This window comes from Raphanus sativus, chromosome 6, assembly GCF_000801105.2.
Source record: "Raphanus sativus cultivar WK10039 chromosome 6, ASM80110v3, whole genome shotgun sequence".
NCBI lineage: Eukaryota > Viridiplantae > Streptophyta > Magnoliopsida > Brassicales > Brassicaceae > Raphanus > Raphanus sativus.
Genome location: NC_079516.1, coordinates 5,893,873 through 5,917,962, shown reverse-complemented (window position 1 = coordinate 5,917,962; position 24,090 = coordinate 5,893,873). Strand labels below are relative to the sequence as shown.

Genomic DNA, 24,090 nt, shown 5'->3' with positions numbered 1-24,090 from the left:
TCGAACAAAGAATGGTATGATCAGTATTGTTTAAGTGAACTTGAAAAAGCCTATTAACAATATGTTATGACTGATGCATGTGCTCTTTTAGGTTAGGATGTTTCACTTTGGTTACACTTTTAAAAGGGAAAATGATTGGAAACCACACAAATTCTTTATAGAGAAGAACAGAACCAAACATGTAGGTAGTTTAGGGATATCAATATGATTTCGAGCTGTACAAATCTTTAGTTTAAGCTGCCAAATACAATAAATTGCAGTGGTGTGCTAAAAAGTTAATTACTCAAATAAAAAAAATTTACTCCATATTTGACCCAAATAAAAAAAAACTTAATCCATGATAGAATCCTCATGCCTTTTCTTGCAGGGCCAAGTTCCTCTAGCCTTTTCTCCTAAATTTCTTTACACATTTTGAATCTAATACTCTCCTCAAGCTCTGCGGACTGTACGTACATATTTTAAAATGAAATCAATGAGAACAATAATCACGCAATCCATTGAGAGAATATAGCGTATAAAGTTGCAAGTTAGAGTGGAGTCTGATTTTAAGAAATCAAGTTTTGTGATCCCAGAAAAGAGTATGCTCGCACAACAGCTTAAACAATGAACTCAATTTTCAACATCATATCACATAATATCTCAATATACATTCAAGAAAAAAATCTCAATCATTGCATAACCTGAGATCAAAAGTGAAAACGGCAAAGCACCGCGTGAACGGTATTACTTTCCTAACCTCACACCAATCAGGAAACCCTGAAAAATGAGACTAATCGCAGAGTGCTTACTCGTATTAATCCATTTTATGGAGTTGACAACAGAACCGAGCGTGGGAGGTTGTAATCTCGATGAAACAAAGGTTCCCGTAACGTATCAGATCGGAGATGAATCTCAGACGAAACGATACTGACCGAGACTAACGGAGAGATTAATCATGAAGAGTCGTCTCACACACCTTTCAGAACCTTCATTGTTGGCTGACTTAATCAGAGATTGCAGTGGACATGAACCCTAGAAACCAAGGTCGACAAAAGTCTAAAGAACAATCAAAAAAAAAAGAACAAATTGTGAGGATGATGTTCAAGGGATGGAGGCTTACCTTTATATAGGTGGAGAGACACCGTCTATAAGAGGGATAATTAAGAAGCATTGAATGTGAAATCGCAAGAGTCAAAAAGTTGTATCTCTTCTTCTTATGTCGCCACAACTCAAACCGTTTCAGAGATTTCGAAGAAGCTCAGGCATCACAGAGTCGCCGTAGAAGGAAGAAGAGAGGAGAACCCACTTCTCTTTGTGTCTCCAGATTAGGATTAGGGATAATGGGTTATTGGACTGAACACCCCATCCGAAATTTAAGCCCACTAACATAAAATACACACATAACCATCAAAAGCCCATCCGATTTCCAAATAAATAAGGTGATGCGTTTTGGTTAACGGGACAGTTGTCGAATGCGCAGAAACCGACTTTATGACGTGGCGGGTGACGTGGCGCAACCTGGAGAGAGAGAACTGTACTTTATATAAATAGATATTTCTTGTTTCTTTTGAACAGATGATAATATAAAAAGAATATATTCAGTGTTATCTTCATTTGTTTGCATTATCAATTGTCAAAGATTTTGCCTTTACAATATTCTTTGAGGAGTCTTAACTAACACTTGTAGAATGCAATTTGGCTAAAAATGTGGAGATGAGAATAGCTATTTTTGTTTTGATCCAGCATATATAGACGGATAACAGTGAAAAATGTGAGTGATGCTTAGCAAGATAAGTTGACCCTCATAAGAGCTTTATTGAAAAAGAAAAATGGCACATAAAGCTTCATTTAAATGCAAAAAAAAAAGATTGAGATTGTCTGCAAGAACCAAAGATTTGATATTTCATAAAGAGAAAGATGTAATTACATTGATATCACAAAATTTATGAGAGAAATAATCTTGCTGAAAACCTTAGCATACATGGGTCTTGTGCTCCACGGTCCCACCCTGGTTGGCCCAATTGAGCTAGAGTGGGCCAGAGCCAAGTAAACAGAAACATGATCTTTCATATTCTTGTTCTTGTTTCCATTTACATACAGAACCAGTTTCCTGCAAGCAAAACCTTCTTTTTACACAGACATGCTAAAAGCAATACACAATGAATTGCTAAATTCAAGGTATATGAACCAGAAAATAGAAACATATATGGTCCCTTCGACCAAACAAAAAAAAATAAACATATATGGTCCCTAATTCACATGAAAAATCGAAAAAACATGAGTAGAGAGACTTTAGTCAGGTTCATTACGCAGATACGATGAAGAGTGGGATGTAAAGTTGTTCTTTGAATAAAGTTGTCCAAAACATAAATAATGACCACACCCTACCTCTATATAATAATAATATGTTGAATTGGATCCCAACAACCAAAAAGATGGGGAAAAATGAGGCATTTTAACAATAATCAAGGTTTTTAGTACCAGTCACATGTTATGTTGATAATCCTTAATGAAAAGGGTTCGTTAATAATTAAAGAGAATAAATAAAGCGGTGTAACAATGATGTCATTACCATTCCCATTTCCAATTGTAGCCTTCAGCCTCAAAGCTCTATGTTGGTCAGGCATCAGTATTTCTATTTCGGTTTATCCGTTTCTTTCGGTTTTATACGGTTTAGATATTAAATGACGGGGTTTAAATCAAACCGGGAAATCGGTATTGTAATTGTTTTACAATCCGACACTCATGGCCACGTGGCTCGACAAGGAATATCTCTCCGACCACCATGGTCCTCGTGTATCCGATTCTTACACTCCACTTTTTTTCTCTTTCCTCTTTTGGTTTGTTCAGAAAAAAAAACAAAAAGGAAAGAAGAGCAACGAGAAAGCAGTTAGTTATAGGCATAGCTAACGACGATGGCGAGAGAGACGTCGTCGACGCAATCATACAGCGAGAAATGGTACTGGGACGACCGTTACACGAACGAATCAGATCCCTTCGATTGGTACCAAAACTATTCTTCATTGTCCCCTCTCATCAATCTCTACCTCCCTCCTCACCCTACTCACCGTTCCCTCGTCATCGGCTGCGGCAACTCAGGTACACAATTTATAAAAAAAACAAAAAAAATGCTCTCTGTATTATTACACTTTTCGTTCTTGATCTGTTTTTTTTATTCTGAACTCCCTCCGCTGCAGCGTTCAGCGAGGGGATGGTGGATGCTGGGTACGAAGATGTAGTTAATATCGATATCTCCTCTGTTGTGATCGATGCCATGAACAAGAAACACTCCCACCGTCCTCAGCTCAAGTGTACGTCTCCTCTCTGTTACTAATGCAATTCGAGGAGAAAGTTGTCGTCTTTATGTGTGTTGACTGTTTGATCATGTGAAAGAAAATAAAAGACAGATTTGAAGATGGATGTGCGTGATATGAAGGCTTTTGTAGATGCTTCCTTTGATTCTGTGATTGATAAAGGTATCATCTTTTAGTAGATGTTTTGATTTAATGTTTTGATACAGTAATAACATGTTGGATGTTTTGTCTCTGTGTGTTTTCAGGAACCTTAGACTCCATTTTGGTGAGTGGTGCCTACTTATGCTATCTCTAGACTCTACATAGTGATTTTCTCAATGAAAGTCTGATCCTTTTTTCACGTTTAGTGTGGGAGCAACTCGAGGCAACACTCAACGCAAATGCTTGAGGAGGTTTGGAGGTAACTAACTATATATATATCCACAAATCTATGGCATTGAATCGTGTAATGAAACAGTTGATGAATAATTAAACTATAGGGTACTCAAGGATAAAGGAGTCTACATCCTGGTAAACATCTTCGTTATGATAATGTTTTGTTCTATTTGTTTATAATGCATCATATTTGATTTTATTAGAGATTTAAGTTATCTGCCAGATTACATATGGAGCTCCGAATTATCGGCTTCGGCTGCTTAAAGAATCATCACGCTATTGGACTACGAAACTCCATGTGATAGGTCAGCTTACTAATACATAAACCATCAGTTAATTCGTGTCTTGTGGATAAAAGTTCCATCTTCTTTTGCTGTTCTTGCAGACAAAAGTTTGACAGGTCAACAACCATTAGAAACGCCAAGATGGGAACTGACTAAACCAATTCCTCTAGATGATGAGGGAAGTTCAGTGGAATCTGCAATTGGCAAAAGCCCTGATGTTCACTACATCTATGTCTGTATCAAGGTGTGTGTGTGTCAAGATGATGTTTCTATGCTTTTTGGATAAAACCAAATTGCATCTGGTTTTATCTCATGATGAGTAACCCAACACTCTTTTCTTTCAAACTCGGTATGTCTGTTCATTTGAAAACTGTCTTAATCTTCAGGATGAGGCGTTGAAGACGGAGACAGAGGCAGTTTTGAAGTCATGAGAATCTTTTTTTTTGTTCTCTTTGCTTCGGAACATATAGGTCCTACATGGAACTTAGATTTTGTCTTTGTTGTACTTATGTGCAAGAGCAAGGAGACGATGATATCTTGGGCTCATGTTTACTCCATAATTAGAGGAGGAACAAAAGTTATATACTCCATATGTTTCATAATACTTGATGTTTTGCTTTAGTGCACAAAGATTAAGAAAACTAGATTTTTCTAAAAATATTATTTGAAAAAAATATTTTAGAATCAATTAACCAATAATAAAAAAGCTAGTAAAATCTAATTGGTTGAACAGTTTCCAATAAAGTTAAAGTTAACCTTAAAATCTCAAAATTTCATCTAATTTGAAACAAAATTATCCTTATAAAACATCTCAAAATTTCATCTAATTTGAAACAAAATTATCCTTATAAAACATCAACTATATTGAAACGGAGGGAGTATTATTTTAGCAATGAGAAATATGGTGGTTAAGTAAAAGATAGTTTTACTCAAATTGTTAATCATTTTCAAAGTGTCTAATAATACAGCGTATCTAAACAAGAGACAAAAAACAGTATGATTCAATTTGAAGTACATTGAACTGGAAACCAAGATCATCAATCTTATGAATGCATGGAAGCTACTCCCATTACAAAAGTTCTTTTATTAAAGCTAACCAAGCTTGCATTGTTTAGCATACAATGAACGAGAGAGCGTATAACGATGAAAGTCAGCAACAAGTCTCTGCATCAGGATCTCTGGCTAACCTTGCGTCCTGTTAGCTTCTCTGACTCGAACAACATGTGATTGATGAGTCCACGAGCAGCACTACCAAAAATACAAAACATAAAACTTTTCTTGAGTCGATGCAAACTTTCCAGATAGATAGACGTATATGTACATATGTGTGAGAAACATCAAACTTATGCCTCAATGAACAAAGACCAAACAAGTTATATAGCATTCACTAGAGGCTTAAAGAGAAAACGAAAAAACTCACTCATCCTTTAACTTCTGAATCTTCTCGGGGTCTGTCTCATTCATGTGTTTCTTAAATTGTTGCCTCACCATACCAACCACCAGCTCAGTGTTGTGTTGCTGTAAGACACAGGAACATCAATGGCACCACTAAACACAATCCTAATGAATGCAACACAGCAGTGTCTAAATCTGACAATAAGCAAAAGTTCAAAATTCAAAGAGGTAAGAGAATCTCATCTCTCACCTGCTTACCAATGAATGTAGCTCTACGAAGACATTCACGGTACAACTAGCCCCATAAGAAAGAGAACGAATACATTAGTAAAAAACAAAAAAGAAACAAGACACTGAGAGAGTAAATAGAATAAAGATGATACAGACCCTAACCACATTGTTAGCGAGCTCAGGAGGCAGAGAGCCTTGTAGAGTCGGCATTTCCACAAGGAGATTCAAACTACGGTTTTCTTTTCCTGTTACAGAAACATAAACCCATTTTCAAGAACTAACAATTCGTGTATTAAAAAAAAGAAAAATTCGAAACTTTGAACAGCAAAAAAGTTGGAAACTTTGAATCGCCGATTGAATCTCTGAATCGTTGTGTGAATGAAAAAAAAGGCAGCGAATGAAACATTCGAAAACGAGGAGTTGTTAGACGGAGAGGGAGAGAGACATACAGATAGATCGAGTTCTTTGCCGGCGAGATGACACGGAGCTTGAGATAGACGGAATGAGAAGAGCGGTGAGAGCTTCGGATTTTAAGATTTCCAATCTGGTCATAACGGGCCGCAAATATAGGCCCATTAAGCATTGTTTGACTGTGTTACCAACTGTTGTAGATAGATCCAGTACAATTCAGTTTCACTCCCGCCTAAATCATAATCTCAACCACCTTACGTATCTCTCTCTCCTCCGGTTTATGATATATTTTATATTTATTTTTAAAAATTTAATTTTTGATTTATGTTTTTAATCATATTTATATTTTTTATAATCATATTTGAGCTGAAATTTTAAGCTGGACACAACTTTTCTCAACTGGTGATCTTTTTTTAATAGTATTGGTAATTTAAAAGAAACAAATAAATTGATGAGAAGAAACAAATTTCTTTTTGGTCAATAAATCTTTAGTAAAATTTATTTCTTTCATTGTCTTGATAAATTGACGAGAAGAATTTAACTGTTTCACAAATAAATTATTCCTTACTTTATTCAGCATATTCATCTTGAAAATAGTCACATAAATCTACATTTCAAGAAAGATATCTTTTCTCAAAAAGAAAAATATAATTTAGATTTGAAATTTCCACAAAATATGCATTTCCCTGAAATACCTTTGACAATATTATCATACGATCAATAAAAATCCGATGAAAAACATTTTTGAGTTTTACCCCAGTGTTCAAATAAAATAAAAAAACAAAAGAGGTTTTCCATAGTTCATATCGATCGTTAGTCCTATATTCTTTCTACCTGGAGAGATATTGGGTCAGAAATCACTACTAGAAGATGGTGATGATGACCGACCTTCCATTTGATCTGGAAAACAAGATCCTCGCCCGTGTTCCGAAAAAGTCTCCATCACAATGGCAAACTGCGTGTAAACGATGGTACACTCTACGCCAAGATCTACTCGCCAAGAAGCACTTGGCTCAAGCAGGAAGAGAGTTCATCTTATTGTTGAATACTAGTGTTTATTCAACAATCATCAACCTCCAAGACATTCGTAACAACCTTGATGATCTGTCCATGGAGTTTGGAGGTAAACTTGGATCCTTACAAGATTCAGATGATTTAAAAATACATGATATTTTTTATTGCAAGGGTTTGATCTTGTGCACTATGGTGGGAAACCAAACGCTCGTGGTTTGCAACCCTTGTAACGGTGAAACTAGGTATGTAGAACCTAGGACATCTTATCACAAATCTGATTTTTATGCTCTTGGATACAAAGGCAGCAAGTCTTCTTGTGTTAATAGCTACAAGATCTTGAGGTATTGTCGTTATGACAACATGCAACTGGGGCGTAAGGTTTCCGAGTTTGAAATGTATGACTTTGTGTCTGACTCGTGGAGGGCGTTAGATGTTGATAAGGATGATTGGGACATAACCGCTCGTGGCGTGTCTGTGAAAGGAAACACTTACTGGGTTGCTACAAAAAAGGACGACCAGTTCATTCTCAGCTTCGATTTCACGAGAGAGAGATTTGGGTTTCTCCCTCTTCCGTACGAGAGTGCTGGTCCTGGTAATTTCTCGAGTTTTGAGAAGCATGAAGATACCGCTGTTCTGTCAGTTGTTAGAGACGAACAGCTCTCGGTGTTACATCAATATCTTCATATGGATTCATCTGAGATGAAGATATGGGTGAGCAATAAGATTGACACCAAAAAGGTGGCGTGGGCCGAGTTCTTGGTAGTGGACGTCGTGTTGTTAAATATTGTCTCCTTCTTGTTGGATGAGGAGCATAAAGTGGCAGTGTGTTGTAGTACAGAAAAGGATGATGAGGATGATGAGGATGAAGAGGATGATGAGGATGATGAGGATGATGAGGATGATGATAACGAAGAAGAGTATACCAGGATTTTCATTGTTGGAAAGAATATAGAAAGACATGTTTATAGTGAAGGGATTATAGATGGATCATGGCCACATATCATGAATTACGTCCCAAGCCAAATTCACATTGTGAAGAAGAGTACGCGCAAAAGCAAAAGGATACGAATTACAAGGAGGTTAGTCAAAAATATTAACTAATGTTTATTTTTTGCTTTTCTTTGTTCGAAAATGATCTTTTACTCAAATACTTTATAGTTGCATTGGATGCATATAGAAAAAGAGTAATTATCAAGAAACTAAATATCAGCATCTTAGCTTCATAGATTCATATACTTTGTTCTTAAAACGGAATGCTTAACTAATCTCACACAAAGATTGTTCTCTTTTAAGAAAATTGCATGTTTAAAAGACTGCTTAAGGTATATATATATTATTATGTTTGGAGTTAGGGTTCTATTTAACTGTGTGTGAGCTTTAATTAACAGGCATGAACCGGAGGAAGGCATTTCTGCAAGAAGCGTTGAGGAAACAAAAGTGACACCCAAAGCAAAACCTAAAGCATATCGACGTTTCTAGGGTTGCTTTCAATGTCCCAAAATGGTTTCGGAAATGAAAGTGACACCAGACCTAAAGCATATCGAAGTTCTCTTTGCTATTGCTTTGAATGTCCCAAAGATTTCTTTCTTTTCCTTTTTTTTTTTAATTATTGGAGAACCCCAAAGGTTGTAATACATTGAACTCATATTTAATTTTATAATCTTATTTTGACTCTCAAAATCAGAAAAAAATACACTGCTTTTGTAGTTTATTTTATTTAATGATGATCCTATTTATATCTATCAGATTAATGCGAAGGAGAACACAGACTCCCTTGAACTTGCTTCTTTGCTCCGTTGAGAGCTTAGTGGAATGGAGAAGTGTGGTCCAAGTCAAGGACCAAATGAACTTCATCTCATTGACATAATAGAATTGCTTCGTCAACACTGTAGCTGTCCAAAAAACAAGTCGAGAACCAACAAAAAGCTAGCGCGAATAGTAACCCTAATTTGATCATAGAGAAACAGAACCGGGTTAAACATTTCATTAAACCACAACATGATCCAACCAAATAGGAATCACATTTTTGCCATAAGCACTCCCCACATCTTAGAATACGCAAAACTATTCTTCCACATCCAAGAAATGGACTTTGCTTGCGTCAGAAGAAACATGTTTTCGATTTTACCTATCCCCGTTCTTCCCTCAGTAACACTCCTTTCATATTCATCTTTTTTCTCCCACTGACAAAGTCACAAAGGCGCTAGTCTACCAGCTCTGCTAAACTCTGACCCGATAACGTTCATCCTCGACTTAGACGGTCTTGTCCGTATGGTCATCCAAAATACGGTGTTGTTGGGGGTACAAGAACCTAGAGATCACGAAAGGCTGATCCAAACCTCAAGATTACGTGACAGGTTATAAATCCATTAATGCCCTCTAGAAACCTAAAGGGTTTGTGAGCTCTAAGGACTACCTGTTAGCAAGTAAGGTGGCTTTTGAAGCCTTTGATAGTATAACTGTGTGTGAAGATGAGCTTGAAGGACAGCCAATGCCAGGTGATGTGTATCCACGCAGTTTGATGTTTGAAAGAATGTAACATTGATAAGATTTTCTCCGACCTTCTGACGTTTTGATTCTATACATTTTATTGCAAAAACTATTAAATGTCATTGACTCTGGTGTTATAACCTAAAAAAGCCAATAGATGCATACGCTCATTGTCAAATTACAACGTCTTATATTAGAACTTGTGATCAGATATTTAATATTAATAGTCAAAATAATCATAGATAGCTTATCTCTGCACTATTTCTAAGAATAGCAAAGTTTTTGTCTATCTTATGTTAGAATTTGTGGTCTAACTAAGGGCATCATTATCGGTGATACGTTTGTTAGGTTTTTAATTTTCTTTTTCTTTTTTCTTTTTTTGTGTTTTTCTGATTAAAAAAAAAAAAATTTAATTGAACCAGTCGCGGGCCACCACGTATCAGTGGGACCCGCAAACAGGTTAACAAACACAGCACAAACGTCTCTTAATTAACCAACGTCTGTCATGGGTTTTGCAAAAAGTAAGTGGTCCCCCCCCTTAAGATACGTGATTTCGCTGCCGATAACGTTGCTCTAAGTATCAGAAACAGCAATAATCCTGTCCAAGAACATGTATTGATAGTTCTAGTGGAAGCAAACAATCGCAAGCATCTTACCGGGGAGATGACCAGAGCTTGAGATAGACGGAGAGAAGCTACTAAGTTCACTCAACGGTGAGAGCTTCGGATTTTCAAATCTCAAACTACGTACATTCAGGTCAGAAATAAACTGGCCGAAAATATAGGCCCATTAAGTCATTCAGTCCCATTCCCGCCTCAACCTTAATCTCAGCCGTTCACTATCTTGCCTCTAGTTCTCGTCTTTTTGTTCAAGTATATAAATAGATATCTGGACAATTGTTCGTTTATCCGGCTGCTTCCATCGGGAAGACGACAAAGCTATGTCAACTCCGTCATCAACCACTGATGATGACAAATCGCAGTCGTTGTGGCAATCCTCCGGTTTCTATTCCTCACTTTCGCCACAAAAGAAGAAGGCCAAGGTCCAATGGTGCTACTCGCCGGCCGACTAATAATCTCCTACTCTCTACCGTGTTACGAGCTTATTTTGGGGGGTGATTGGTATGAGCTGTAATTTATGTTTTGGACTGTAGAATTTAAGTGATAGGTCTTTTTGCTGTATTTTTTTTTTTGTAATTCCAAGCCCAGTTCACATTTTAAAGAAGAGTATGCCCAAAAGCAAACGGAAACGAATTACAAGGAGGTTTGTCAAATATATTAACTAAGTTTCTTTCTTGCTTTTCTTTGTTCTAATGATCGTAATCAAATACTTTATATTTTGATTGGATGCATATAGAAAAAAGTAGTTATTAAGAAAGTAAACATCAGCAATATCTTTGCAGTTTGCTTCATAGATTTATATATACTTTAGTCTTAAAACGGAATGCTTAAATCTCACACAAGGATTGTTCTCTTGTAAGAAAACTTTCATGTCTAAAAGACTGCTTAAGGTATATATATTATTATGTTTCGGGTAAGGGTTCTCTTTAACTGTGTGTGAGCTTTTAATTAACAGGTATGAACCGGAGGGCAGTTCTGCAAGAAGCGTTAAGGAAACGAAAGTGACACCAATAGCCAAAGCTAAACGAGTTCCTTGGGTTGCTTTGGATGTCCCAGAAGCGTTTAGGAAACGAAAGTGACAACCATACCTAAAGCATAACGAAGTACTCCTGCTGTTGCTTTAAATGACCCAAAGATTTAAGCTTTAAATTAAAGACAACGCATTTTAGTTCATTTTAACTTTTGAGAATCTTCAAAGAATTTTATTTATTGGTGAATTTACTATCAATCTAATCATATTAATGCGAAAGAAACACACACACACGATCTGTTGTTGAAGTACTTGCTTCTTCGATTAGATACTTATCTTAGCAGCTTCGTAGAGATGTGGAATGGGTAAGCTATATAGTTCAAGTCAAGGAACAATTGGAGTTTCTTCTTGTTGAGACAATATAATTGCTTTGTAAAGCGCATCGTCAACACCGAAGCTTTGTGGCTAATGCTTTGGTCTTCGCAATTGTTCATGAACTCTAAACCTCACTCTAATCTCGTATATTATACGTAGTTTAACGCACTATCGTAATATTCCCGTAATTAACCATTATGCACGCAATACTTATTTGTTTGTCCATGACTCTATGCCGATGGGAACATGTTTGATATATAATCTGCTAATTAACTATCAACTATTTGAGATGCATTAATTTTTAAAAAGGCTTTTTTTTTGTTCGAATAAATTTAACATTCTTCAAAAAAAAAAAAATTATTAAACCCTCTATATTTAGTACCAATTGCGAGTGTGTTAAATAATCAAAAACCCAATTTGCTCTTTTTGCAGTCCTGAGAACGCGTACCACACTTTTACCACAGCCCCTATGCATATAATACTAAGGAATAAGTAATTAAGTACTCCCCATATCTTAAAATACGCACAACTATTCTTTCTTTTTTTTTTTGTCACGGAAATTCTATTAAGAAATAGAAGCTAAAACCCAATGGGCCTTAGCCCAAGTTTGTTACATCCTGATGCAGAGTCGTTTTCGCTAATCGATCACAACGAGAGTTTTTTGATCTAGAAACATGAAAGAAGAGGATAGAGGCGAAAGCAGAGGAGATTGATCTGATGTCAGAGACAACACCAATAATTTCCTTTCGCTGCGATTTGCCGTTGATAGCTCCAAGGAGCGTTGTGCAATCGGTGTAGACTTTGAGATTGGAGATCCCTAGTTCTACTGCCCTTGCTACTGCTGTTCGAACCGCGAGGGCTTCAGCCAGTAGCGGTGATCCGACGAAGCCTGCGGTGGTTGTTTCTTCCACTGCGATAGACGAAGAGGGATCCGAGATAGTCCATGCCAGTCCCGCTTTCTTTTGCTCCTTATCCCAAGCCGCGTCTGTGTTGCATGTGGCTGCGATGATTGTTGTTGTCGACGTTGTTGGCTCTCTATCGGTGTGCGAATGGACGGTAGGCGCTTGGGTTTTGTATTGAGCCAAGTTCCATTCTTTAGCTGCTATTAACCCTTTTGTTGCTGTCTCTGCAGGATTGAAGGTTCTATTCTCAAAAACCAGGGTGTTTCTCGAGGTCCAAATCGCCCAACAGATCCAGGGTAGTATATTGCCACTGATTCCTGATGGGGGGAGACAAATCGCTTTGCGGAATTTGATGATAGCGTTTTCGAAGCTTTCATTATCAGCTATGTGAACTGCTCGAAACAGAGGAATGGATTCCCACACTTCCTTGGCGTAGGGGCAGGTAAAAAAAATGTGGGTTTTTGTTTCCTTTTCTTGGCATCTGATACATTTGACATCCGGTCCCATTCCTCGCTTTTGTAGGTTTTCCCCTAACGGCAGGGCGTCTCGTAGTATAGACCACACAAACATCTTCATCTTGGGTGAGAAAGAGCCGCTCCATACGTCCTTCACCCAGTCAAAGCCCCCTTGGGTTGCTTGTACTGCAGTAGATGTAGCTGGTGTTGCAACAGAGTTATATCCTGAGCGTGTGGAGTAAACCCCCGATGGCAGTGGGAGCCAGATGACTGAGTCTTCCGCTCTGCTCTTACTTGGGTGGATGCATTGGATTTGGGAAGCGAAGTCAGGTAAAAGCTCCTCCAATCTTGCTTTATTCCACTCTAGTTCTGAGGTTAATAGGTCTGCCACCATTAAGTCTTGCACTGTTTCTTGGATCGGTCCATAGGGTTTTAGGGATGTGTCGGTAGATATCCACGAGTCTCTCCAAACGTGTGTAGTATTTCCGTTCCCTATGGCCTTTCCTAAGTTGCCTTGTAGTAGATCTCTTCCTGCTAGTATCCCCCTCCAGCCGTGAGAGCAGGACCCAGTTGGTGATACCTTTAGGAAACTTTGCTTATGGCAGTATTTCCCCAGTAGAACTCGTGCGAGTAAACAATTAGGGGCCGTTAGGATTCTCCATGAGATTTTTGCAAGGAGTGCTAGATTGAAGAGTTGTATATCTCTGAACCCTAAACCTCCATTACCTTTAGGTTGAGTTAGCTTATCCCAAGACACCCAACACATCTTTCTTTGCCCTTGCGGTCCATCCCACCAGAATCTAGTTAGTACTGACTGTATTCTCTTGCACAGGCTGACGGGAAGCAAGAAGCAAGACATAGGATAAGTTGGTATTGCAGTGAGGACGGATTTTAGCATTGTCAGTTTCCCAGCCTTCGACAGAAACCTTGTTGAGAGGCTTAGGGCTCTCTGGCGGATTCTATCCACTATAGACGTGAAGAGGTCTCGCTTTCTTCTCCCAAAATGTTCAGGTAAGCCTAAGTACTTCCCCACTCCTCCTTCTTTACTTATTCCCAGAATTGATTTTGCTTCCTCTTTGATTATCGCAGGTGTTTTGGATGAGAAGGTGATGGATGATTTAGCTCTATTAATTTGTTGCCCTGACGCTTCCCCGTATCTGGAGAGAATCTTCACTAATGTATTGCAGCTCGTTGCAGATGCTTGGGTGAAGAACATAGTATCATCTGCAAAGAGCAGATGATTGATGCGTGGACATCCTCTTGCTACTCTTATGCCTTGGAGAGAGCCATCAGCTGCCGCTTTCTTGCAGAGTCCCGACAGCACCTCTCCGCAGAGGATAAAAAGGTAAGGGGACAGTGGGTCTCCCTGCCTAATCCCTCTCTCTGGTTGAACTTCTCCATAGCTTTCCTCGTTTACTAGGTAGGCATAGGTTACAGTAGTAACACACTGCATTATCCAATTCGTCCAAATATCATGGAAACCGAGTCTTTTTAGGACATTAGCTAGGAAACTCCACTCCACTCTATCGTAGGCCTTTGACATGTCAGTTTTGACTGCCATTGTGCACCTCTTCTCTGCCTTAGATGCTTTTAGGAAATGTAGTACCTCGTGGGTGATCAAAACGTTGTCTGAGATTGCCCTATCTGGGATAAACGCTGATTGATGTTCAGAGATGATCGAGCTTAGGACTGGTTTAAGTCGTAGAGACAGCAGCTTTGATATGATCTTGAAATAGACGTTGCACAGAGCTATAGGTCGATATTCCTCTATCTTTGCAGCTGTAGTTGTCTTCGGGATCAGTCTAACAAAAGTTTTGTTCATTGATGGATTTAGGTACCCGGTGATGAAGAACAGTTGGATTTCCTTTGCCACTGCATCTCCCACTATCTCCCAATTGGATTGAAAGAAAGAAGCAGAGAAGCCATCCGGGCCTGGGGCCTTGTCAGGATGGATAGCAAAGGTAGCCTCTCTTATCTCATTAAAGGAGGGGATTTCTATAAGCTTCTCATTTTGGTCTTGTGTGATGCAGGGTTGGAGAGCATCATCTACCGTGTCTTTGCCATCCAAATTGTTTGATTTGAAGAGATCAGTATAGAAGTGGCAGATCACTTTCGCTATCTGTGTTTCTTCGTAAACAGGTAATCCATTCCCATCTTCCACTACTGTCATTCTGTTTCGTGCTTTTCTCCCTTTAGTGACAGAGTGAAAATACCCAGTGTTTGAATCTCCCAAAGTTAACCACATTTGTCTGCTTCTTTGTTTCCAAAAATCTTCTTCAGACTTGTAAGCGAGGAGGAGTTTCTTGTTGATTTCATGGATTAGTACCTCATCTGCTATTGGGTTTGCCATAGCGTTCTCCAGTTGTGCCTTAAGAAGATCCATTGCCTTTCTGCTACTCTCCTGGTGGGCTTTACTCCATTTCACAATTGCTCTTCGACACAAGATAAGTCTTTCTTCAACTTGGAGTGACTGTGACTGCAACCAAACTTCATTGATTATTTGTTTCACCTCCATGTTTTCTCTGAGTCTCCTATCGTATCTGAAAAGTTTGCTGCCTTTTTTCTTTGTCGCATCCAGGTAGGAGATTAGAGGACGATGGTCTGACCCCTCGTACTTCAGATAGTTGCTTCTGCAGGAAGGGAAGAGTTCTATCCACTCACTGTTGCTGATTGCCCTGTCGAGTCTACACTGAACCAGGTGTGTATGTCTTTGACCTCTCCACGATAGGAAGCTGCCTGAGTGTTTTAGGTCAAATAGGTCATTGTGAGATAGAAATGATCGAAATGCACAGAACGTGCCTTCGGCTCTTTCTGGTCCGCCACATTTTTCGCTATTATCTATGATTTCGTTGAAATCGCCTGTCAGTAGCCATGGCTCTCCTTGAGTAACTTGTAGATTAGTTATCTCATTCCATACTGCGTGACGTTTTGTCTGATCAGGCTCACCATACACGAAAGTAGCATGGAAACTGACTCCCTTATAGATGATTTTTGTATCTATGAAGTTCTTTGTTGCGTTTAACACTGTGAGCTTGATGTCAGGTTTCCATGTCAAGAAGAGACCTCCACTTCCTGGCGTCTCTGGTGGGACCACGTAGTGTTGGTCAGGGTGTAGCCAATCCATTTTTTCCAAGACTACATCAGTGGGATTTTTGGTTTCCATGAGGAAGAAGATATCAGGAGCATTACGCCGGTTAATCTCCTTCAAGCGCTGGATTGTAATGGGATTCCCCAACCCATTACAATTCCAGCTAGCTACGACTAAGGAGCCGGGTGTGGAGAGGCCCGAAAATCCGAGCTTCTCTTAGTCCTTGCTGGAATGAGATTAATTGGTGGGTTTGAATCCTGATTTCTTTGGCTTCTCGATGCTCCTGCTGTTGTCTTACTTTTGGTTGCTCTTGCTTGTGTTGTAGGTGATGTACCTTTAGAGGAGTCTACTCTTCTAGCTGGTGAGTTTTGGATCTGTGAGATCTTCCTTTTCTTTGAGCTAGCTCCCCTTAAGATGTTAGGACTGTTCCCCGGTACTCTCGTTTGTATTGGTCTTCTTCCTTTCTTTTTTATTTTGCTTTGGACTTCTTTAAGAGTTTCCTCTTCCATTGGCTGTTCAGAGAGCTCATAGGGACTCCCTGGTGCAATCTCTGGTTCGAAGACAGGGCTAATGACAATCGATTTCAACTTCGCGGGTCCTCCCGAAGCTCTCTTTGGTGTCACGTCCATTTCTCTGGTGACAGGATGCACACCATGGTCTCTTTCTTCCACGTTGATTACTACAGTGTCCTGTAGGTCGTTAGCACTTGAGAATCCTGGGAGAGGAAGACCGTTAATAGAGGGTGCTTGAATTGGTGGTGGAGTATTAGGATTGCTTGCAGATCCTCCCCCTTGGGAGAAGAAGTAGTGCCTACGAGTCTCTGCAGCAATGATAGAAGCTGCCACTTCTTCCGTCTGTCCCAAGGCATCTCCTTGTAGGACCCTTTGTCTCCTTGCTGCTGCTTCGACTGGGTCAGGGCAATTCAGGTATTGTCTCGTTGTTTCATGTAGCTCCTCTAGTACTTCATCCATTGTTCTAATGCCTGGTTCAGCTACGATTGTCTGGGGGTTTGCAGGTAGGAGGCTTTCTCTAGGTGGAGGGTTAGCTGGTTCTGTATCTCTTGTGTGCTCCTCTTCTGGGCCTGTCAGCTGTTTAGCCCTCCACTGCCCTTGGCTTCGTTGGGGGAAGAGGTTGCGTCCTCTCGACGTCTCTCTGTAGCTGCTCTGTCTATGATGAGTGAAGGGTGGGGAGAGTAGGTGTTGAGATCTTTCTTGCATAGATTTCTGGTTCCCCAAAGGCTGAGAGGGATTGTCAGATCTCTTGCTGGGTGGTGGTGGGGGTGCTCGAGTCTGCTTCGTGCTCACTCTCTCCCCATATGGGTTCCCGTGTCTGTCTACCCTTGCTCTGAAAGCGTGGAGGACAGGTTCTGTCCTTTCCTTGCTCTGTTCTCTTTCCTTTTCAACTACTTGTAGAGGCCTTACTCTTGAGGTGTTTGGGTTTTCGATAAAGCCTTCTGAAGTTGTCTTATGGATTTGGTTCCAGGCTGAGTCTTCTTCTAGTCTCTGTGGGCAGTCTCTCCTCGCGTGTGATAGCGAGTAGCAGTGAGTGCAGTGATATTCCAGCCTCTCATACTCTAGGGTAATGGAGGTCTCTTCCCCCGAGTCAAATTCGATTATTAGCTCTTTTATCAAAGGCTTTAGACCATCCACTGACACTTGTACTCTTGCTGTTGTCTTTGTTAACTCGTGGTTCATCAGGATGCCCACTTCTTTCCCCACTCTGCATACCATGTCGTCTTGCCAGTAGTGAAGAGGAATCCCTTTGATTCTGATCCAGAAGGGAATCATTGAAGGAAATGAGTTAGATATCACTGGTTCCCACCTCTGAAGGATGACCATCCAGTATGCGAAGTGATACGGTCTGTTGTCGAGGACCCTCCTCAAGTCTTCTTCTCTTTCAAAGCGAAATTGGAAACAGTTATTCCCCAAGTCTGAACCAACTGCTTTTCCTTGAAGGTCCCATTTGCGTGGTAGACCTGGGATTAGGGCCCAGATCTTCTGTTCTTGCGGGTTAGTGATCCTCCCTATGAGTGTGAGAGCATTGTCTTTTATTAGAGCAGAGGTATCGATGCTCGGAGCCTTGATTCTGGGGACCTTGTTTTTGTTTCCATCTCTCAGTTGTTGCTTGCCTTTCTCTTTCTCAGTGTATCTGAACGCCATGGAGTTGTAGTAGTAATCGCTGCTGGAGGAGTTTTTGTCGACTCCTAACACACGCTTACTATGGTAAGACACTCTGGCTTGTTGGATTGAAAGTAGGTGGGACCTGAGATCTTTGTAGTGTGGGAGAGATTGATGGTTGAGGGCCGTTTCTGTTGCAGATCTTGAGAAAACAGATTGCAGACGAAGGAGTTGCTTTGGAATCGAGATTTTGCGAATGTTGTGGAGTTAGATCGAGTTCTTGGAGGATGCTAGTTCGGGTTAAAAACTAGGGTTTTCTTGCGAGAGGTTTGGAAGTATCCAGTGAATTCTTGCCTTCTGAGGAAAGAAAGTGAGTAGTCACTTTCAAGCTAATATCCGTTGGTCTTCAAAGAGCTCCTCGCCTTGGAAGTAGTGCCTGGGAGAGAAATCTCGACCAGCGTCCCTTTTCATCTATGTATCCAAACCCCTAATTGCACAACTATTCTTTCTACATCCAAGAAAGTGGACTTTTCTTCCACCACAAGAAATATGTTTTCGATTTTACCTCCCCTATCTGTCACTCCTTTTCATATTTTTTTCTCCGACCAACGAAGTCACAAAGGCACTAGTTTACCAACTCTGCTCAACACGTGAATTTACAACACCATCGACTCTGTATCCTTGAGACTAAAGGTAGGGTAAAGAAGGTTGTTAAATTTCAATCAGCATCCAGATTTATTTTCAAAGTGTTGAAATGATATTCTTTTATCTGAACATTATCATATTATAAACACCAATATACCAAATCTGACAAGGCAAGCTCATATTCAGCACAGAGAATCTCTCACCTGCTCCAAAAAAAAAACAAAAAAATATCTCACCTGCTTACCAATGAATGTAGCTCAAAAAACATAGCATCGACTAAACAAAGAAGAAACAAAAGTTAATAATCTAGACACTGTGAGTAAATAGAATAGATGATGCAGACCCTAACGACATTGTTAGCGAGCTCAGGAGGCAAAGAACCTTGTAGAGAGTCGGCATTCCCACAAGAGATTCAACTATGTTTTCTTTTCCTGTTACAGAAACACACAAAACTCGCGTTATCAATCAAAAACATAAACTCTATAACTGTACTCAATGATCGAGTCTTACGGGCATAGTGACCGGAGATTGAGATAGACGGAGCCATGGAGAGAAGAAGCAGAGTGGCGGATGAAGAATCGAATTTAGTGGGGGGCACAAATAAAGTTTTCATTATATTTTGTTTTCAGGTTGGGGGCACTTCTATATTCTTATAGTAATTGTTAAAGAAAATTAAAAATTAGTTGGGGGCACGTGCCCCCGTACGTTATACTGTGCGTCCGCCAGGGTGGTGAGAACTTCGGATTTTCAGATTTCAAACTCAGTTCCATTAAGAAAAGGGGCGAAAATATAGGCCCACTAAATGATTGTTTATGTTACCAACATTTGGCCCAGTATATTTAGTCTCGTTCCCGCCTACATCATAAATCTTAACCGTTAACTTATCTCACCACCAGTTCTCATCTTTTTGTAGAATAAAAATATTTTAAAAGAACAAATAAATTTAAAAAAGATCTTTTTCTCGACAGATCATTTGTAAAAAAAAATTATTTCTTTCCTTTCCTAAATATGCAAATTGATGAGAAGAATTCAGTGTTCCACAAATAATTATTCCTTACTTTATTCAGTATATTTTGTTTTGAAAAATAGTCACCCATAAATCTACATTTCAAGAAAGATATCTTACCTCCAAAGGGAGAAATTCTCGGAAGATAATTTCCCTATAATATACTTTTAACAATTATAACACAACTATGATACAACAAAAGCCTAATGAAAAAACAGTTCTAGTTTACTCTAGTTTTGGTGTTCAAAGAAAAAAACAAAAGAGGTTTTCCATAGTTCATATCGATCGTTAGTCCTATATTCTTGCTGCCTGGAGAGATATTGGGCCAGAAATCACTACTAGAAGATGGTGATGACGACCGACCTTCCATTTGATCTGGAAAACAAGATCCTCGCCCGTGTTCCGAAGAAGTCTCCATCACAATGGCAAACTGTGTGTAAACGATGGTATACTCTACGCCAAGATCTCCTCGCCCAGAAGCACTTGGCTCAAGCAGGAAGAGAGTTCATCTTATTGTTGAATACTAGTGTTTTTTCAACAGTCATCAACCTCCAAGAGATTCATCACAGCCTTGATGATCCGTCCATGGAGTTTGGAGGTAAACTTGGATCTTTACAAGATTCAGATGATTTAAAAATACATGATATTTTTTATTGCAAGGGTTTGATCTTGTGCACTATGGTGGGAAACCAAACGCTCGTGGTTTGCAACCCTTGTAACGGTGAAACTAGGTATGTAGAACCTAGGACATCTTATCACCAAAATGATTTATATGCTCTTGGATACAAAGGCGGCAAGTCTTCTTGTATTAATAGCTACAAGATCCTGAGGTATTGTCGTTATTGCAACATGCAACTGAGGCGTACGGTTTCCGAGTTTGAACTGTATGATTTTATTTCTGACTCGTGGAGGGTTTTAGATGTTGATAAGCATGATTCGGACATATCTGCTCGTGGGGTGTCTGTGAAAGGAAACACTTACTGGGTTGCTAAAAAAAAGGACGACCAGTTCATTCTCAGTTTCGATTTCACAAGAGAGAGGTTTGGGTTTCTCCCTCTCCCATATGAGAGTGCTGATCCTGGTGATTTCGTGAATTATGAGCATGAAGATACCGCTGTTCTGTCAGTTGTTAGAGACGAACAACTCTCGGTGTTACATCAATATCTTCATATAGATTCATTCGAGATGAAGATATGGGTGAGCAATCAGATTAACACCAAAAAGGTGTCCTGGAGCGAGTTCTTGGTAGTGGACGTTGTGTTGCTAAATGTTGTCAGCTTCGTCTTGGACGAGGAGCATAAAGTGGCAGTGTGTTGTAGTACAGACAAGGATGATAGTGAAGAAGAGTGTACCAACATTTCCATCATTGGAGAGAATATACAAAGACATGTCTATGGTGAAGGGATTATAGATGGATCATATTCATGGCCACATCTCATGAATTACGTTCCGAGCGCTGTTCACGTTGTGAAGAAGAGTACGCGCAAAAGCAAAAGGAAACGAATTACAAGGAGGTTAGTCAAATATATAAACTAATCTTTCTTTTTTGCTATTCTTTGTTCTAATGATCTTACTCAAATACATTATAGTTGCATTGGATGCATATGGTGAAGAGTAGTTATTAAGAAACTAAATATCAGCATTTTAGCTTCATAGATTCATATACTTTGTTCTTAAAACGGAATGCTTAAATCTCACATAAAGATTGTTCGCATGTAAGAAAAACTGCATGTTCAAAACACTGCTTAGGTATACATATATTATGTTTCGTGTTAGGGTTCTCTTTAACTGTGTGTGAAAATTAACAGGGATGAACCGAAGGAGGGCATTTCTGGAAGAAGCGTTGAGGAAACAAAAGTCACACCCAGAGAAAAACCTATAGCATATCGAAGTTTCTATCCCAAAAAGGTTTAGGAGATGAAAGTGACACCAGACCTTAAGAATATTGAAGTTCTCTTGCTGTTGCTTTCAATGTCCCAAAGATTTCTTTCTTTTCCTTTTTTTTTTTTAATTATTGGAGAACCCCAAAGGTTGTAATACATTGAACGCATTTTAAGTTTATATCTTATTTTGACTCTCAAAATCAGAAAAAAAAATAGACTGCTTTTGTAGTTTATTTTATTTACTGGTGCTACATTGATACCATCTAATATATCTATCAGATTAATGCGAAGGAGAACACAGACTCCCTTGAACTTGTTTCTTTGCTCCGTTGAGAGCGTAGTGGAATGTAGAATTGTGGTTCAAGTCAAGGATGAAGGACCAAATGAACTTCATCTCGTTGACACAATCGAATTGCTTTGCTGTAAGCCTTGGACAAGATACTTTCTAATGCTTGGTCTTTACGATTATCCACAGTAGATATGCAGCCGATTCAGACTTTGTAGCGAATAACCAGTGACAAAAGCAAAACTACGAGAGAGGAAAAGGGTACTTTGATCACTATACTTGAGCTGATCAGGGATTTTCAGAGAAAATGGGCTTTTCTTGCATTACAAGAAAACTTATCTTAACATTATTTCTAAAAATAGCAAAAAAAAAATCTCTATCATTTATTAGAACTAGTGGTATAACTAAGAAACAGAAACAGCAACAATCCTGTCCAGTAACTTCTATTGATAGTTCTAGTGGAAGCAATCAATCGCAACCATCTATAAATATATAACCTCATGGACAATAACTCTACCAAAAAAGAACAAAAGATGGCGACAGCATACATGATGAACAACCTTCTTGTGTCTTGTCTGATGTTTTTTGTAATGATTGGTTCCTTAAACGCAAAACCTCCAGACATAAAAGCAATTTGCGGTAAAGCAAAAAACACATTCTTCTGCACAAACTACACGAAATCAATCACAAAGACTTCAGCTGCTGATATTAAAACGTTTGCAACGACCATTCTCGGCTCTGCACAAATAACCGCGATAACAGGTGTTACGAGGTATGAGAATCTTGCCAAGAGACCATACCCTGCTTTGGAGAAAGAAGCCACCGCGTGCGCGAGGCTGTACAAGAATACCATCACAAGTCTCGGTGAAGCTACGAAGAGCTCTAGATCAGGAGATGGTCCAGGTTTGAAAAACAAGGTTTCAGCAGCTATGCTAGGTCCTACAAGATGTCAAGATCGCGTGGCGAAGTTCAAAGCTGATCCGTCAATTCCCAAGCTTTTTAAACCTACTATCTATTACAAAGATGATTTTGAGGATTTTTGTGACATTGTTCTTGTCATCTCCGACATGATGTGATTAAAGAAAGGGCTTGCGATTCAGACAACTACATCAAACAGTTATACATGTATGTTTACATAGACACAATAGAGAACCTAGTTTCTAATTCCCTATTTTTTGTTCTATTACTTTTTTTTTTGTGCACCTTTGTTCTATTACCATTATTGATAAAAAAAAAATACAAGAGATTAAGAGACGACAAAGTACTCAAACCATAAAAGAAAACAAGCAAAACACTAATGATCTTTTACACACATTGTCTGATACAAAGAAAAATAAAGAGATTGACAGAAACATTGTAAGAAGGCAGACAAATTAACCAATGTCAAATACATCAAAAGGAACATACTTTATTACAAACAAAGATCACACAAAGAAGACGAATTTAAACAGAGGTAGGCTTGTAGTCTATGACCAACACTTTATCCAAGCTGCCAAGGAACATGGTGGCGAACTCAACGTGAATAGGATGAGCAACGTACTCAGCTACAGCTTCTTTGCTCTCAAACGTGGATTCAAAGATGTGTGTGAAACCTTGATGCAGATTCTCTATGCTCACATCTTTTCCCCTACAAAATTATTTATATCTTTTTTTTCTATTACATGAATTTTATTTTTTAGGACAGAACCAATGAGAATCAGTAAAACACATGAGAAAGCATATTCTAACAAAGATTCAATCAAGTTTGGTTTTAGCATTTATCCAAAATCATATTTGGTAGATGGTAAGATTAAGCCCTAACGATTTTAATTAAGATCTTACGTTTTGGGGATAAATCGTTTGCTCATAACAACAGTAATTCAATAACAAATCAGATCAAAGGAAAAAAAAAGCAGAGAAGTTACCAGTGGAAAGCTTTCATAGGTTCGATGAGATTGACGAGATTAGCGTAACCTTTGATAAGTTCATCGATCTTCTCTGGAGTGACGTCATCTTTGAACTTAGCAAGCAGAACGTGCTTCACAGGTCCCTTTGCTTCCTCCATTTTCTCCCTGCGATTGCTCACTGCTCTCTCTCTCATCTATCTACATATGTTGCAGTTTATATAAATGGACGGTCTGGATCTGATCTACGTAAGACTTTATAAATAAAACATGTTAAGCACTAAGCGTCGCATTATTACTTTCCGTATCAAAAAGATATTAAAGCAACAAATTATACATATGCACAGCTGTTGACAAAAAAAAAAAA

At 39.0% G+C, this 24,090-nt stretch overlaps 6 protein-coding genes and 1 long non-coding RNA gene across 8 annotated transcripts; 4 read left to right on the top strand and 3 right to left on the bottom strand.

Moving 5' to 3' along the window:
- Positions 1 to 180: 180 nt before the first annotated feature.
- LOC130495931 (uncharacterized) lies at positions 181 to 1,507 on the bottom strand. 2 transcript variants are annotated; one of them, XR_008934954.1, is made up of 3 exons: positions 1,100 to 1,391; positions 789 to 1,011; positions 181 to 443 (listed from the first exon to the last, which is right to left on the bottom strand). It is a non-coding gene; the product is annotated as an uncharacterized LOC130495931 (long non-coding RNA). The 2 variants fall into 2 exon arrangements; XR_008934953.1 differs by having other exon boundaries at positions 181 to 1,011; positions 1,100 to 1,507.
- Positions 1,508 to 2,835: 1,328 nt separating this feature from the next.
- Positions 2,836 to 4,528, top strand: LOC108807046 (uncharacterized). The gene is made up of 9 exons (XM_018579283.2): positions 2,836 to 3,078; positions 3,177 to 3,290; positions 3,387 to 3,455; positions 3,539 to 3,558; positions 3,641 to 3,693; positions 3,773 to 3,803; positions 3,892 to 3,973; positions 4,054 to 4,196; positions 4,339 to 4,528. The coding sequence occupies exons 1-9, from the start codon at positions 2,895 to 2,897 to the stop codon at positions 4,381 to 4,383; spliced, it is 741 nt and encodes a 246-aa protein (XP_018434785.2). The 5' UTR covers positions 2,836 to 2,894; the 3' UTR covers positions 4,384 to 4,528.
- A 349-nt stretch (positions 4,529 to 4,877) lies between these two features.
- Positions 4,878 to 6,093, bottom strand: LOC108810596 (uncharacterized). Its single transcript, XM_018582701.2, has 5 exons — positions 6,028 to 6,093; positions 5,735 to 5,823; positions 5,598 to 5,642; positions 5,373 to 5,470; positions 4,878 to 5,200 (listed from the first exon to the last, which is right to left on the bottom strand). The coding sequence occupies exons 2-5, from the start codon at positions 5,786 to 5,788 to the stop codon at positions 5,122 to 5,124; spliced, it is 276 nt and encodes a 91-aa protein (XP_018438203.1). The 5' UTR covers positions 5,789 to 5,823; positions 6,028 to 6,093; the 3' UTR covers positions 4,878 to 5,121.
- A 650-nt stretch (positions 6,094 to 6,743) lies between these two features.
- Positions 6,744 to 8,617, top strand: LOC130496278 (F-box/kelch-repeat protein At3g17530-like). Its single transcript, XM_056988238.1, has 2 exons — positions 6,744 to 8,082; positions 8,392 to 8,617. The coding sequence occupies exons 1-2, from the start codon at positions 6,860 to 6,862 to the stop codon at positions 8,480 to 8,482; spliced, it is 1,314 nt and encodes a 437-aa protein (XP_056844218.1). The 5' UTR covers positions 6,744 to 6,859; the 3' UTR covers positions 8,483 to 8,617.
- An 11,374-nt stretch (positions 8,618 to 19,991) lies between these two features.
- LOC108807681 (F-box/kelch-repeat protein At3g17530-like) lies at positions 19,992 to 21,646 on the top strand. The gene is made up of 2 exons (XM_018579939.2): positions 19,992 to 21,185; positions 21,480 to 21,646. Exons 1-2 carry the CDS (start codon positions 20,017 to 20,019, stop codon positions 21,583 to 21,585), a joined length of 1,275 nt encoding a protein of 424 aa, XP_018435441.1. The 5' UTR covers positions 19,992 to 20,016; the 3' UTR covers positions 21,586 to 21,646.
- Positions 21,647 to 22,373: 727 nt separating this feature from the next.
- Positions 22,374 to 22,990, top strand: LOC108807365 (pectinesterase inhibitor 2-like). The gene has a single exon (XM_018579641.2). The coding sequence runs from the start codon at positions 22,374 to 22,376 to the stop codon at positions 22,914 to 22,916; it is 543 nt and encodes a 180-aa protein (XP_018435143.1). The 3' UTR covers positions 22,917 to 22,990.
- Positions 22,991 to 23,113: 123 nt separating this feature from the next.
- On the bottom strand, positions 23,114 to 23,949 carry LOC108807366 (stress-response A/B barrel domain-containing protein HS1). Its single transcript, XM_018579643.2, has 2 exons — positions 23,745 to 23,949; positions 23,114 to 23,467 (listed from the first exon to the last, which is right to left on the bottom strand). The coding sequence occupies exons 1-2, from the start codon at positions 23,918 to 23,920 to the stop codon at positions 23,284 to 23,286; spliced, it is 360 nt and encodes a 119-aa protein (XP_018435145.1). The 5' UTR covers positions 23,921 to 23,949; the 3' UTR covers positions 23,114 to 23,283.
- Positions 23,950 to 24,090: the final 141 nt, after the last annotated feature.